The sequence below is a fragment of the Clavelina lepadiformis genome, chromosome 2 (genome assembly GCF_947623445.1).
Source record: "Clavelina lepadiformis chromosome 2, kaClaLepa1.1, whole genome shotgun sequence".
NCBI lineage: Eukaryota > Metazoa > Chordata > Ascidiacea > Aplousobranchia > Clavelinidae > Clavelina > Clavelina lepadiformis.
In genome coordinates this window covers 5,343,606-5,359,176 of record NC_135241.1, presented here as the reverse complement: position 1 = coordinate 5,359,176, position 15,571 = coordinate 5,343,606, and the positions used below count along the sequence as shown (strand labels likewise).

The following is a 15,571-nucleotide window of genomic DNA, read 5'->3' as shown; positions in this document are numbered from 1 at the left end:
TTTGGGATTAGCTGATCATAGAAGCCTTTTAAGCCGGAGTACAATCCACTCCAGGTGTCATAAGCCTGCTTTATTTAGTGCGTGTAATCTGCTAGTTTATTTGTGTGACTATTATCTAATTATCCGTGAAAAATCTTATCCTAAAACAAACGATCTTGTATATCAATTTTCAATGGCAAATAATAATAATAATAATAATAATAATGATATCGCAGTCATATCATAAACCTTTCCATGCTGCTGACAAAAGTGCTCCAGTTTGTTGAAAGTCTGAAATTTAGATTTCACCAAGCTAAAATCCTCACACTTGATCATATACTATTATGATATTGAAAGCTATTTTAAAAATATTCAACTAAATTTAGCTGGGTTTCTGTGAACTGACATGTAGACGTAGGCCAATACATTTTTACCTACTATCGCGTTACGCTTGGAAATGCAAGTTTGGTTTTATTGCTGCTGGGCGTCACTTAACGAAAAAATATATCTTCATAAAATAATCGCATGGATTGGTTATAGGCATGGTGTCTTTGCGACAGAAGTACTTGTGGTTTAATTTTAATTACTCAAGTATTTATAGAGTGCGGGTAAATCTTTATGTCGAATCCACTTAAGGTGAATCAATGCTATGTAAGCGCCAGTTCTGTCATAAGTTTACTCTGGTTATGTATTGGGCCTACCAGCTAAAATCTACCTTAAACGTTGATGCCAAGCTTGTAATGTATAATTTATGTTTTAACTACTCAATGTATTTTGCTATTTGTATCTAAATTCAGATTACAAACTTATTGAAGTGATAATAATGTTGTAGCTTCAGTTTTAAACGTTTGTAAACGGTAAGAAAAATAAAGCGAGCACGCCAGGATTCGAACCTGGAATCTTCTGATCCGTAGTCAGACGCGTTATCCATTGCGCCACGCGCCCGCGCTCTGCCACGTGGAACGATATTTGGTGTTTTTCTTGTCAAGCATGTCTCACAGTACTATAAGTTAACTCTCAGCACTCATGAGGGTTTTGAAATTAATTGAGATTTGGAGAGAATAGAGAAGCCTGCGTTTCGAAATTAACTTTTAATGCCGCTTTCCTAGGCTATTTTGTCACTGGTAATCATTGTTGTACAAAGCAGTAAAATAACCAGAAACCGTCACTGGCATGAAAGATAATTATTTATTTATCGAGATTATTCAATATCAGAATAATTAACACTCTGCTTCGTGAAAACGAAAAAATAACACTTTAAACGTCGTTTTTATGCAAGGTACTTGTTCAATTCTTTCATCATTACAGGTCTGCATTAACTGAAGGTGTGCATGGATGTTGTATAGTAAAAAAATATTTGCTCTTCTTCCTTTACATTTCGACATTTTTTGAAATTGTTGCGTCGCGGTTAACTTGTGACGACATGAGTGCAGGTGATGAACTGAATCTCGATTGGGTTGTTGTATAGTTTCCTGTAAACGATTAAAGTTGTTTTACTTCCAGACAATTCTGATTTGCAATAATAACACTTGAAAGTTCGCCGTTGGATAACTCGTTCATGTGGCGTTAACGGTGCTTTTTAAGCACTTATAAAATTTTAATTTAAATCCAATCGCAGCGGTCTTCAGTTTTGCGCATCAAAAGTAACCTAAAAACCTATTGTTTGTAAATGTTTTTCTTAGCTTACCGTTGAAAGTTCCACTGCTTCTGGTATCTTGGCTTGCATATTGCAGTGAAACTGAAACAGGCAATAGTTCTGTAGTTAAGGCAATAAAGGAAGAAGGTTGTATCGAATTCAAATTGTCCTAGACTGAAGTTTACTTTTTGTGTTATAAAAATCCTCCGTTTCATCCGCTGGACGGTTGCTGTGTTCAGTAAGTGGTTTATAAACTCCTTCGCTTTCTTCCACAAAGTAATTTACTACATCTTCCAACGAATAGAGATGTGGATGCACGTCTCCTCCTAGATGGATCATATATTCTTCCTGTACTCCTTCGCTGACTTTTTTCACAAGAAAGTGCTTGAACCTGAAAGTACAAGACCCGTCACGAGTCCATCCTTCATTTATAGTTTATTCTTAAGTAACGGTCGAAACCGTGACAAAGAAGCCTAAAATTATTTTAAGCACCTTTACCATCAATGTGTGCTTTAACGTTACTATTGAAACGAAAATTATATTGATTATAAAAGATTTAATTGTATGTCATACGAACGAACGCTATTCTGCGTATCATGTTTAACTATTGACTATGTACTCGGACAGTTTTATAGGACTTGCTTTCCATTTTCCAGTTTCATTGACACTGCGTAAGGCCAGTTGTTGTTTAGGTCAGATATAGTTCTTCTTCGCACTAATAAATTCCCTAGACGTAGATTTTGGTCTAAGAGTCTTTCTGACTCACTTCGGGACATGACCTGGTTGTACATCCACCTGAAAGAAGAAAATGAACATGTTCAACGATCATACTCCATTTTTCGTGTATGCGATCGACAACGAAATTGCATAGAGTCAATATCGTAAACCTATTAAATATAGTTAATACAACGCGACCTTGGTGCTGACGATTCAATCTTCTTTGGTACCTGTATGTTCTGAATAAAAAAACAGTAGACATAGCAGGTCAAAGTAAATACAGCCAAAGTTTAATTAGTTTTCAAACTATTTCTAACAACTGGCTAGGCACGTAGGTAGGTGATATTTACTTTTTAAACGAAAATGAAACTAGAATGACAATTTCAGTTATACTGTTTGTTCATGCCATTAAACAACCTAAAAGTTCTAGAAAACATACAATCACGCTAGCGTTGAAGGTACGTTTGATTTAATATGCTTTGTGTTTGTTAAAGGTATGACTTACTGTGGAGTTAACCGGTAGCGATGGAAGTGGCTTATCCGCATCTCGGAAACTAGGCGGCCTTCTTGGTGATGCTTGGCCTTTCCTAATAACGCTCCTATGTGGAGAATGTGACTGACGAGTCATGTCCATGTAAATGTCCGACGACTGATCGTCGCGCAATGGCCTTTGTGGAGGTTGTCCATCAATCATACTTATTCGCCTGGACGCTGACGCTTTCGTAGTGCTGGCTACATTCATTGCGACATACATCTGCGTACGATAACAGCATTTCAAATCACATCATTTCTATATTAGACTAAATGGTTATGAGTTCTGACACTTTACTCTTTGTCAATTCAATGAAGCAACCTATAGTTAGCATGAACAAGTGTGCTTTCACTTACGTCTTCTGCTAGATCTGGATGTAAAAGGTTTGGTAAAGATTGTGGCCTTGATATTTCTTGAATGATGTCTTCTAATTCTTGAATTTGCCCGGGCAAGATGTTATCAATGTTTTTAGGAATTTGAAGCTGTTTGACAAGTACATTTTTATATTTAATAGGTCAAGTTTTTAAAGTCTTGATGTAGTATTATAATATAAGTTATACTGGGACGTATTGGATTGGATTACTCACCAGCGCTGTGGTATGAATATATCTATACCATTCTTCCTGTTCATAACTGCTGTCTGCCCATAATTTGACCTCAGTCCAAGGATTTCCCGGCCTATCAAAAAACGAAAAAAGCGCTGGATACCAAGTGTGATGTTGGCACGCACCTTAGATTACACAACTCTACGACAAGCTATCAAAATCACTTCATTGTTCTTACCCATATGCTAGAACTATTTGTGCTCTTGGTGATGTCGTAGAAGGAATGGGAAGGGTTCTCGTTTTCAGCGTATTCGTCACTGACGTTACATGTTTCAGGGGAATTTTGTCCTCAACCTTTTAAAACACGAGTGATGTATAAAGTAAGTCGTATTAGGCTGAATATTATTACAACATGAGCTATCACTATCATTGTTCAAAGGTATGAAAAACATGTTACAATGGTTACGTTTATAGTACATTATACATACATGACTTGAGACTCCAACTGCATCACTTTCTTTAGTAAATAAAACAAGATTATTCCCACGCAATTGTGTGTAGTATCGGTGTTCAAACTGATTCTACGTTACACAAACGTACGTTTACTTCTGCCCATATTTGATTCATTTGCGGTGTAAGATTACTTTTACAGCTGCCAACCTTAAACTGTCAAAGGTTATAATTTATTGGCTAAGGATCTCCTTTGCCTTTCAAAGGTTGAATTTACCTTGTTGTAGAGACTTGTTTTTGAACTTTTCGACGACTTAATGTGTAGCCATCCGAAGAAGTAAAGTTTACCTTTTGAAGACGATTTTCTTGATATGGCGTAGGTGTTCATGACGGAGTTTTTTAGAGAATTAAATAATGGTGCAGCAGTTGCCTGGGTAGTACAAGCATGCCTGAGCTTCCTAGGTGTTTGACAACTTTTCTAAGCTACGTTTGACCTTTTTAAAAAAATAACTAGGAATGTAAGAAAAAGACTAGATTGTATAACTTATAACTGTGCTATTCCTTAGAATCTTAAAGTATTTCTCTCAGTAACTAATATCTATAAATGCAATCAGTGCAAACGGATCCTTATAGGTTACACTGCTTCTCTATTCTGCTTACCGATACATGACAAACAAATGACGAGAGTCACGCTTCATGCAATCAAAACACCTTTGTTATTAAATCATAGGTGAGGTCATTACACCTTTGTAACTTATATCACTGTATTAGTGTATTTTGTCTGGTTACCACCTGTTCAATTGCACGTAACTGTGTTCAATTGAAAGTTGAAAGTGGAATATGAAGTGACTGCGCAGTGCGCATCATCCGGCCGCTTACACAATCCTTAATCTTGTGTAAATTGTATAAACTTAAATATTGTTGAAATCGTTGGAATAGTGTTTCTATTTTAATATGCTGGAGTTAATGATTAATCCATTCATGAAGGTTTTCAATGAACTTTATCTTATGCTATTTCAATTAAATTATCCTTTCAAACAAGCAAATAACAATAGGCTTGTGCATGCTGTTTATAACTACAAAGACGCATGTAATTTAATATTTTATGGAAGCCATGCAAACTGGATTCCATTTGCAGCTAATGTATGTTAATCCTCAAAATTATACGTTGCTGTTGCAAAATCACAATGTAATAGCATGTTATATGCGTGGACCTAAGTTAACGTCATAATATATGGATAAACAATAGACGTTTACCTTATAATAATGTGATAACGCTTCGTTGTTGAAGGGCAAACGCTGTACTTCTGAGAAGTGCGAGAACTTTTAGCGGACAGTGGGACATTTATAGAAAAGAAAGAGATTTTCTTTGGTCGAACTATTGAGGTGAGTGTGAACAACGAATGGGGAAGCACTGTATATTATGAGAATATTGATTGTGAACTTGGGACTTCGTTTTTAAATAATTAACTTACGTCGGGTTCTGTGAGTCTTATAAGTTCGTCGTTCCATGTTATAGAGGTTATAGCTATGTTGGTTTCGCTGTGTATTTTCAAGCTTTGTGTTGGCCTGGCGTTAGTTAGGGACAGTTTTGTGTTCTAACCAGCATCGATCTATGGATGATTCGGCACCGTTTCAGTTCAGATGAAAACTTCGGATTTACGAGATTATAGGTTTGAAATCTAAACGTACCGACGCAATTAACTTCCTTCTTTTATATTTCCTACTCTGTTGAACGCCATGAGCGAAACGCAGACGACGACCGAAAGCTTAAAAGAGCATGTCGAAAAAGGTGGACTAAACGTCAAATAAACTCAATCTGAAAACAGTAAATTAAACATCCAATGAAAATGACAAAAGAGTAAGTGAAACCGAACTTGGCATAGCTTTGCACACACCACCATAACCCCGCTCCAGATTTACATGGTGGAGAGCCCTGGGGCCTAGAATTAGTGAAGGTCCTTTCATTAATAAAATTATAATTCAAGCGCTTATGTGCCAGGTTTAACTTTATGAACTCCAACATCATTTTGTAGGTCGAATTTGTCTGGCCAGCTGCTGATATTGTTCAATCGTTTAAAGAATTGCGCAACTAGCCTATACTTAAAAAACAGTGTCAGGGTGGAAATATTAAAACACCGATATAACCATCACTGTAATATTGCGCTAGCAAGTAAAACTATGTATAGTTGGCATGTAACTGCGTATTTAGGGTTGCGTTGAGGTCAGCGAAGCCAAAAAGTTTTAAAAATTGGCTTTAAAATTCCCGAGCTTGTCAACCCCGTCCAAAATGCGTGATGCGCAAAACCTTTGTGTTTTTGGGCCTCAAATACCGCTTCAAAACACCTTAAACGAAATGTGTTTTCATATATAAGAAATGTCGACGAATAGCAGCCAAACTATTGTTTTCACTTTTGATACGCCGTGTACAACTTGTAAGGTTGTAAAAATCGATTTTAAAACGCTGTAAACCCGCTTATTAATCTTATATGCTTTTCTGTTAAGGTTGTAGCTGACAAGTATAGTCGCAAACAAGGAAATGTAATAAACGAAAAAGACTGAAAACGTGAAAAGGCCTATGGTGCCCCATGTCCCCTCCCTAACAATGCCCACTCCCTAAATACGTTAGTGCTAGCTGCATGAAATAGTATTTAGGAGGGTAAATGATATACTCTCTACAAATGTTTTTAAGATTTTGAAGTTTTTCTGAACGGTTTCCACATCTACTGTGGACAACGTGGATAACCTTATTACTGTTTTTACAACTCGATCAAACAGTGAACAACCCCGTATCAGGAACTACGATGCTCAATTTGCATTGTTGGAAGTAGGCTCTTTAGAAACTTTTCTCTCGATACTTGATAACTAAGCAAAACAAGAAGCAGTCCTTCGTGTTTCACGATCAGCCAATTGTGTTCTTGACTTTGATCATTATTTTATTACAATGCTCTCGGAAGCTTTTATGTCATAGCATCGTACTTAATATACATACAGCATTGCAGTGGTTATTATAGCAGAAAAATTAAAGTTAAATTTAGGCAAAACTTTAAATTTGGTGAATATTTTTGCATTATACATCAGTATATATTTGCTCATTTTTGACACAATGTAGCTGGCCAAAAAATTGGTGGGAGCCCGGAGCCCTTGTACCTCGCCCTAAATCCGGTCCTGCCACAATGTGTTTAACACTTTGCAGCAACGAGTTACAATGTATTGCAGTAGGCCTATGTATGTTGTACAATCATCAGAATAAACGATTTTATATCTCCAGCCAACAAATTACTTTGGCATAATGTGATATAAATTTTACGTCTGCAATTCCATTGATGCTAATTTTTTTCTTAGAAATAACGCAAAAGCATATATTGCAATCCTTCGTCTTTTGTATATAAACCTTTAGGCATGGAAGGTAACCACAGCTGCATGGAAGGTAATTCCTGCTCAGTTACATTTTCTCCAAAAAGAAGCAAGAATTCCTATACCACTTGGTCCTCGTTGATACTTTGCACATAAGTAAATATTTGCTAGTTCTCTGGTACATTATAGTAACTTGCGTCCATCCCGATATTTTCATACACGTGATCTAAAACACCAAATATCGGCTGTAATTTTCCTGTTTTGATGTGTGGTATGAGACGCCACAAATGTTTTTGGGTATTTAACGAGAAGAAATCTTTTGTCGAAATGTTGAGAGATACTTGTCAATACTTATTACGCATGTACGTTCAAACCAACAGTATAGTTTTCTGCTAAACCTTCTTACCTCCGTTGTTAGTGGTTTGTGCATTTGTAGTAGCTGCATGTAAAAAAAATAGTATTTGTATTGCAAACTACGTCATAGTAACAAGGTTACGTTACTGTTTTGAAAAACTTTAATATTCTAGGAAAAAGTATCTACAATCGTTAATTATTTTACGTACGTGAGATAGTGTCCTCGTACAAACTTTCTTTTGGTTGGTGCCTGTTGCTTAAAGGGCGGTAAAAATGTTGACTTTCAGCCACAAAATGATCTACTACTTCATCGAGACTTGAAACAATGGGTTGGTTGCCGCTCTGCAGCGCGATTTGATACCTGGTGCTACTTCTGTCTGTAATCTTTTTAGCTTTGTAGTGTTTAAACCTGTCAGAGTTAGGTTGTATGTTTTGTCAGAATTATTTATTTATATTCCAAAAAAAATAAAAAACTGAAAAATATTTAAAATTTGATCTGCATTGTTATGTGTAACGTACAAAGGTGGGATGAAAAGTTTGCATTCCTACTAAGAAGGTTTTGTAATGCAAAGAGTTTTATAAAAAATTAGTAAGTTTTACTAAGTTAAACAGAAAATGGAACATGGTTCTTCAGTGAGATCGGGCTTATTTTATGAAGAGGAGACTTGGTCGGCAATACCGAAATGGGAGTTCAGTTTTACTTTTTCAATGGGGCGTTTCCTGCTGAAAATATACTCGTATGCAGTTATCCACGCAGAAAAATTGATTGTTGAAAAAAAACTAAACAAAATAATTATAAAATTATTGTCGTACCACTTTTAGACACAAAGCGCATCCATTAAGCTATCTACGCATTTAATATCACTTGATTTTAAATATTGCTTATCATCGCCTTTCGGTATGTTTATTTTCTGTCAAAAACAAAAAAACTGCAGACAATTATAAGATGCTATACAGACGGCGATTTTAATCCAAGGTTTCGGACAGAGGGGCGTTTCAGCAAAAACATTACAGACCGCTGTTTTAAATTATAAACATAATTTCAAAACAATTACAGTGGTATATAGCATAAAAATTTGAACTTACTGCCCCGATGCCTCTTTAACAGATATGGCATAACCCCAGTTGTCATGAAGATTGGACAATTGTCGTCTCCGTATCAGCAAGTTGCCATGTTCTTGGTTTGTTTCTAAAATTTGTTCTGCCTCGGTCCTTCCGATTTCTTTGTCAATTAACCAGCTATAGATCATAAATATAGATACCACGTTTGAAGAATCGTCACATTGACAAAAACATAACCACAGATGGTTTCATAGTCAATCGAGTCAACACGAAGTAATTTATTCTTTATGGAAATATTTCAACGTCTTTAGGTTCGCTATTGGTCGTCTTTGATTTGCCGTTGGATACTACATGTATCCTTTATTATTTGGGTAAATAAGAAAATACTGAATGATTGAAAATTTGATAAAGTCCACACACATACTGGTGTGACGTTTATACAGTTACATATACCTTCTATGAAAATCTGGATTTCCTTCAGTAGGCTTTGTTTCCTGCGAAATACGGAAAACATGTATTTGGTTTTTAATTGTTAGGTTTTGACAATGTCTACAACAGAATTTTTTGCGTCAGTTATGAAATATAAAAAAGCAATTAGTTATCAACAATTTAAAAAATTTAATCTGCTAAATACAAAAAAATTAAATTTTTATACTCAACTCTTTACGTTTATATTATGCAACACAAGTCATTTTATTTACAGTTTGCTACCCATGCAAGGCGTTGATTGTTATTACCTGTGTAAATTTTCAGCTAATGTTTACGAAATTAGTTTGAAATAACCGTGTTACAAAGTACGTTTTAAGCACTAGCAGGCTAATTAATATCTTCAAGAAAACAACAATATCGCAGAAATTTATATCTCAGTAATCTACAAAGTTACCGGCTGCAAAAATCTGTGCAAATTATTATTCGAGGGGACAGACACGAAAATGTTTAAATAAAAATGTGGATAAGTAAAAAACTTTGCTTAAATTATATTACGTCCCCTACAACAAAAATATTGCGAGGACATATCCCCAACGTATAGCCCCCGAAAATTGATTGGCGTATTTGACGTTCTATTCACCCGCGCAAGTCAAACCTTGCGTGATATTGGGTTTGTTATTCCTAGCGTAACAAAACCTAATGATGACATTTCTATCATCAGCCAATTTTACATTGAAAATTTGAAGCTGGATAGGTAAGCAAACGTTAAACATGACGATAAACATTCATTAGTCGATTAATGAAGCATGGGTATATGCGCAATGTTTTCCATGTTGTTTTTCGCAATTTAATCTTTTTTGTGAAAAAAGATTGTTTTATACCTGTCGTGGTGTTTGTCGCGACAGATTTGAAGGTCCTGATCTGTGATCCGCTTGTGTTTGACTTCCCTGAAAACCAACTCTTATAATAGGCATTGTGTGCATTTTGTTAAAGGGCGCGGGTTTCGACAGCGGTTGCGTTGCGATTCCAGTCAACGAACTTTTCCTTTGTCGTGTTTGTGGCAGAGAAGTTGTTCTCTCTGGCGGTACGGCAGTTTCCGGATTCATGTCCAGGTAATTGTGCTTTTCAAGTTCATCTATGATGTCCCGTAGCTCTTTGATTTGCCCCGGAAGCATGTTGTCCCGATTGCCAGGTAATTCGCCCTTAATGTTGTTGATAAACAGAATTATTTGCCCAATAAATTATAAAATGACGTAACACCTTTTTTATGAGGCTTAGGCTTACAACCCTTTTATGAGTTCGACTAACATTGATTTCATGGCTCAACTTATCGATTTTAAAGCAAGGTAGTATTGTAAAGAGTAAATTCAAAGAAAAACGTGATTTTGTTTTTACCATTGCCACGACGTAGATATACCGGAACCATTGTTCTTGTTCTTGCGCCCCGCTCGCTCTTATTCTGACTTCATTGTTTTGTCTTTTTTGCCTGTTCCAACAGAAACATGAACTGTCAGTGTCACTATATGTTAACTGCAGTCTGCGATGCTAACCGCACTCAAAAGACACAGGAATGATGATTAACAACGTTATAACGTACTTAAAGCTGCACTATACCTGTTGTACATTGTAAATACTGGATGTCGCGCTAAAGTATTTTTGCGCATTGAGATATGCTTATCTTGTCTCGCAAAAGTCGACTGAAATAAATAAAGCTCTTACGGATTGTAAATGATAGCTATGGTTGGGTAGGATGGTGTTCTGTTTAACGCTTTCTTTGTCATATCTTTTTTCACTGCGTACACATCGTCCAGGGAAATGGCATGTTTCTGAAATGTTTTGAAAAATCTTCTACTTTGAAACATTCAACTTTGATCCATACAACTTCATTATACTCACTCGATGCAACACTCCTTGTCTTGCTTTCACCTCACTTTCGAACAAATGAAGTATTTCGCCTTTAATCTGGGCAAAATATTTCGAGTATATGTCCTGTAAACATATAATAAGTGATTAAGCTCTGCTGTGTATAACGTAGGTACAAATGCAAAAAGGTGGTGTTATTGTATGTACATTTAGCCAAGTAGTTTGACGTGTTTACCTTTAACCAGATTTAGTTAATCTTATTTTAATATAAACTCAACTACCTACGTTACTGTAAATTTATTATTTTACTAAAAATTGCTTTGCTGTTACCTCAGCAGTTAATTTGACATGTATCCAACCGCTATGGTAGGTTTTTGTTTTTTGTGTTGATTTTCCGCAGTCCTGGTCATATCTATTGGCCATGGTGACTGACACTCTCAAATACACTTACTTTATAGTTAAAACAGTAGTACACCCTGAAACTGAAGCTTATCTGTGTTATGACAGGAACTTAGCCCACTTCTGCATTTTTGTTAAAATAGCTTGCGCAGTGCATGACTAACCAACCAGTAATAGAGTTTAAAGATAGTCTGACAGTTGATGTTTTCTACCCTTTGTAACATGAACAGTTGGTGTTTCAATCTTCTGTTTCTAACCGCTTGTATACTCATGCCCGTTGATGTCTCTTAAAATGTGGATTTGGTGTCGGTCAAATATACGAGCCAGTCCGATTAGTGTTCACCAAAGGCTGACGATTAATATCTCCACAACAATGGGAACCTGAATAGAAGGGGATGCCTTGCCTTAAATAATCCTGACCTTGTGCCTTTTTTGTTGAATTCCTTTTCAATACTTCACGTATGCCGGTCTGTAAATATTGTAATACCGACTCCTCATCACTGTTTGTTTGAGCAAGCGTTCTAAAGTAATCAAATTCGTATGCCACGAGCGTAAATATATCGTTGCTTGACACAACCCAATTGCTGTTTGTGATGCAACCTCAGAGAAAGGAATAGGGAGCGCTAGTTGTTTGGGCCTGATGCTTGGTAGGTGGTATGTTGGGAGAAACGCGTGTACAAGTGAAGTATATTATACATTATGAGTTAAAGAAAAGTTGTTTTAAAAAGACAGTTTGTATTTGTTATGCCTTTGTTGGCTGTTTTATCACTCAACGTTATTTGTGCTATTAGGTTCGCATTGTACTAATTTCTCTACAGTACAGCGGTTGTATAAGTTTTAAGCTCAGACACCACTCTAGTAAATTAATGTCTTCCTGATCCATTCTGTAACAAATTTTAAACTTCGAAAAAATCCAAGGGCTGGTGGGTTTGTATTATTTAAATTCCGGGACGCTGATTCCGAATATGGGCTTGTTTTTTACGTTCACGTCAGAATTTTTTGGAAAGGAAAACATTTTTAATTTTTCCGATATTATGCTTGAAATTCCAACACTATGAACATTACACACATGGCTGATCAACAAAATTCAAAGCCAAACTTATGAAATCACTTGGTTATCTTTCCAAACGCTCATGTGCTGCTATAAAGGGAAGAATTGAAACTGCAGATGTGATACATGTAAAACTACCTGTCGCCGCTGCCCATTACGGGTGCAGAGGACAGCCGCTTTCTGAGGCGCTCCGCCTGGCCTCCGCCTGGCAACCATATTGAGTTTATCCATTTCACAACTATAATATTACCATTTTATCCTTTTTCTCCCCGACTATTTACATGGATAGCGATATGCAAAACACCGCTATCCATTTACCCCCGAAATTTTAGTAACACTGCCCTGGTATGGATTGCAAATGCACTAAGTGATATGAAGTAGATACTGAATATAGAGTACTGTATAATAAACCTCTACTATGAGCAACCATGATTGTCAAAACACTGTCTTATGCACATGAACTTGCTATTACTGCTTGCTCTCAGCGTCTTCGTCGCTTATGCTCCAGCTCAGAATTATCTTGCTGTATTGACCAACAGTAGTTAGCTAGCATTCCCACTGACCACCTCTTTTTCTCAATGACAGCAATGTCTTGAATCTTTCACCGTACTCATCGGAAACATCTCCTAAAATGTCTTGGAAGAAAATGTAAAGTAGAGGCTAAAACGTGCACTTTCAGGGACATTTTACAACCTAGCACTTTATAACTCTTCAACAAGTTGCTCACAACTTCATCATAATTTTCAGCTCGATGTAAATCTAAGAACTTTTGGCTTATTTCTTTGAAACAGTCCCATGCAACCTGTTCAGCTCCCTTCAACATTTTTGGAAGCTCATCGTTGAGAAGAAGCCTTCGTATTTTCGGCCCTACGAATACACTTTCTTTGATTTTAGCATTTGACAAACTTAGAAAAGTAGCTTGTAAGAAGTTGAAAACTGGAGTATTTTTATTTATAGCTTTTACAAATTGTTTGAAAAGCCCCAGTTTGGTGTGCAAAGGGTGAAGGATCATTATTGTTTCCCGTGGAACTAATGGTAACATTATTCTGATCAAGCTCGATATCTTTTCGCAAGGGCCAGTGTTTCTTTTTGTAATGTTCGCTACAAGCTCTCTAATCCCACAAGCACAAGAAACAGCAGTATTTTGTATACTCCAATTAAACCCTGTCACTATAGCAACTACTTTCAAATCAGCGCAAACCAACCATTTATTGGTGCTGTAATTTATTCTGTCCAAAATAAGCTGCAAAGGGATATAATGTGTTTGAGTATGCTACTGGCACGGATGGAAAAATGTTTCCGTTATACAGAAGCACAGCTTTCATACCTTCATTCAAACTGTGTGCAAAGAGTCCTTTGGGTCATAGTTTATTCCAATACTTTCAAAGCAATCCAAGAATGCTGTTGCAGTAACACAATTTATCATCCGCAGAAAATAGATTTGATAAATCCTTAGATCTTTATCGGTACAATGTAACCTTTGTTCCAAGGGTAAGTAAGTTCCATTGCTGTAAGCGTGATGCCAAGAGCTCACTTTTGTCTTTGGACATATTTAAGTCATGCACAAGATCATTCAAATCTTCTTCAGTAATAAAATGTGGTCTTCTTTCATTCACACAAGGGTCACAGTCAGTGCTTGAGTCCTCAGAATATTCAGCAGATTCATCGCTTATTACTGGGAGACTAGATGGAGGCTTTGGTATCGGCAGTTTCACAGAATGGCAAACAGAACGAATAGCAGATGGTAGATTAGGGTATGCAATGCTCTTTATAATTTTGTGGTTATACCCTTCTATTTTGGTGAGGCAGAAATGATATGGTCTTTCTGTTCTCTCCATACCATTGGTACAGCAAATCCAAGAGGAACGATTTTTCCAGCTAACCATTTACTAAGTTTTGTTACTGCATTCTAAGCAACAAAAGTGTGGAGCCTAATCTTTGTCTTGTTCACCATCTACAAATCCAAAGTAGGCATAATACAAACGTTTGATATTATCGCTTAGATTTCTTCTGTATTTATTTAAACTTAATTCACCGCAGATATAGCACAAAGCATCAGCTTTGCTCTTGCATGAACGCCGTTGTTTAGACGTTATAATCAAGCAGAATTTATACAGTTAATCCTGCAAAAATGAGGTTATTACTTTATAAAGCAATGTCATATACGTTCGACCTTTACTGCAGCAATCACTTGGGCACAAAAGCACAAGATGCAAGTTACAAAAACAGTTATTCTGGTAAACAGTTTTCAGCTGAACACATTATTGTAAATTGTAAAGTATTTCCGCAAATATTAGGTTTGTTCGTATGTTTTTCATAGAAACTTTTACTATTTCATTATTCTTTTTAAGCCGCAACCCAGAATAGGCTTACCACGACTAGGTGGAACATCTATAAAAAATAATCTTTGTTAGGTCACATTTTATGTCATGTTTTTAAAAACATTACAATATATACCTAAGTATAGGCAACTGATTCTACGTTCACGTGTTTCATATCAGTTATGTATGTCATATTAGGGTATGTACAGTATACGCGTATAAACATCATGTAAATATGTGCAGCAGGTATGGCAATGAAGGCAATTTTGGCAATCACTGTATATTATCGCTAATTCATTTTATTCACTGACATCACTAATATGATCGTTTCTAAGTGAAAACACACTTGTCTATTAAGCCACAACAATGTTTCGCTATGCTTGCTATTAGGTGGTCCTTAGTAACTTTTATCAATGTTGTTAAGGTGACTTTTGCACCTTGTACCGAAACTGTATTTGTTTGTTCACAAATACGCTATGACACGTTGCACAATTCCGTGCTCTTTTACTAATCCAAACAGGTAATTGCTTTTTTCCGTGAATTGCTTATGAAGCCGTACTCTCAAGAGGGTTGTGGAAACAGCAGCTTTAGTTCGCAAACTAGTTTGCAGATTCTTCGCCCACTTGCATTTTGTATCCAACTGCTATGATAGGTTTTTGTTTTTTGTGCTGATGTTCCACAGTGCTGCCCTATCTATTGGCCATAGCGACTGACACACTGATATACACTTACATTACAATCAAAACAGTAGTATGCCCTGAAACTGAAGCATATCTGTGGTATGAGAGAAACTTGCGTAGCACACTCCCGACCTATACTAGTTCTAGTGTGTAAACATAACTTGACAAATGATGCTTTCTATTGTAGCTTGTAAAA

The 15,571-nt window shown here is 36.4% G+C and overlaps 2 protein-coding genes and 1 non-coding gene across 4 annotated transcripts; all 3 read right to left on the bottom strand.

Moving 5' to 3' along the window:
• Positions 1-851: 851 nt before the first annotated feature.
• Positions 852-924, bottom strand: Trnar-acg (transfer RNA arginine (anticodon ACG)). Its single transcript has one exon. It is a non-coding gene; the product is annotated as a tRNA-Arg (tRNA).
• A 224-nt stretch (positions 925-1,148) lies between these two features.
• Positions 1,149-4,463, bottom strand: LOC143447290 (uncharacterized). The gene is made up of 11 exons (XM_076947317.1): positions 4,137-4,463; positions 3,898-3,990; positions 3,648-3,763; positions 3,452-3,542; positions 3,221-3,346; positions 2,838-3,086; positions 2,531-2,571; positions 2,258-2,410; positions 1,801-2,006; positions 1,667-1,717; positions 1,149-1,451 (listed from the first exon to the last, which is right to left on the bottom strand). The coding sequence occupies exons 1-11, from the start codon at positions 4,245-4,247 to the stop codon at positions 1,351-1,353; spliced, it is 1,338 nt and encodes a 445-aa protein (XP_076803432.1). The 5' UTR covers positions 4,248-4,463; the 3' UTR covers positions 1,149-1,350.
• Positions 4,464-6,753: 2,290 nt separating this feature from the next.
• LOC143447283 (uncharacterized) lies at positions 6,754-11,712 on the bottom strand. Of its 2 annotated transcripts, none has more exons than XM_076947308.1 (10): positions 11,255-11,712; positions 10,958-11,050; positions 10,781-10,887; positions 10,457-10,538; positions 9,943-10,263; positions 9,086-9,126; positions 8,657-8,809; positions 7,780-7,979; positions 7,623-7,655; positions 6,754-7,442 (listed from the first exon to the last, which is right to left on the bottom strand). In XM_076947308.1, exons 1-10 carry the CDS (start codon positions 11,345-11,347, stop codon positions 7,384-7,386), a joined length of 1,182 nt encoding a protein of 393 aa, XP_076803423.1. In that variant the 5' UTR covers positions 11,348-11,712; the 3' UTR covers positions 6,754-7,383. The 2 variants fall into 2 exon arrangements, with proteins under 2 accessions (XP_076803423.1, XP_076803422.1); XM_076947307.1 differs by having other exon boundaries at positions 10,457-10,547; positions 11,255-11,711.
• Positions 11,713-15,571: the final 3,859 nt, after the last annotated feature.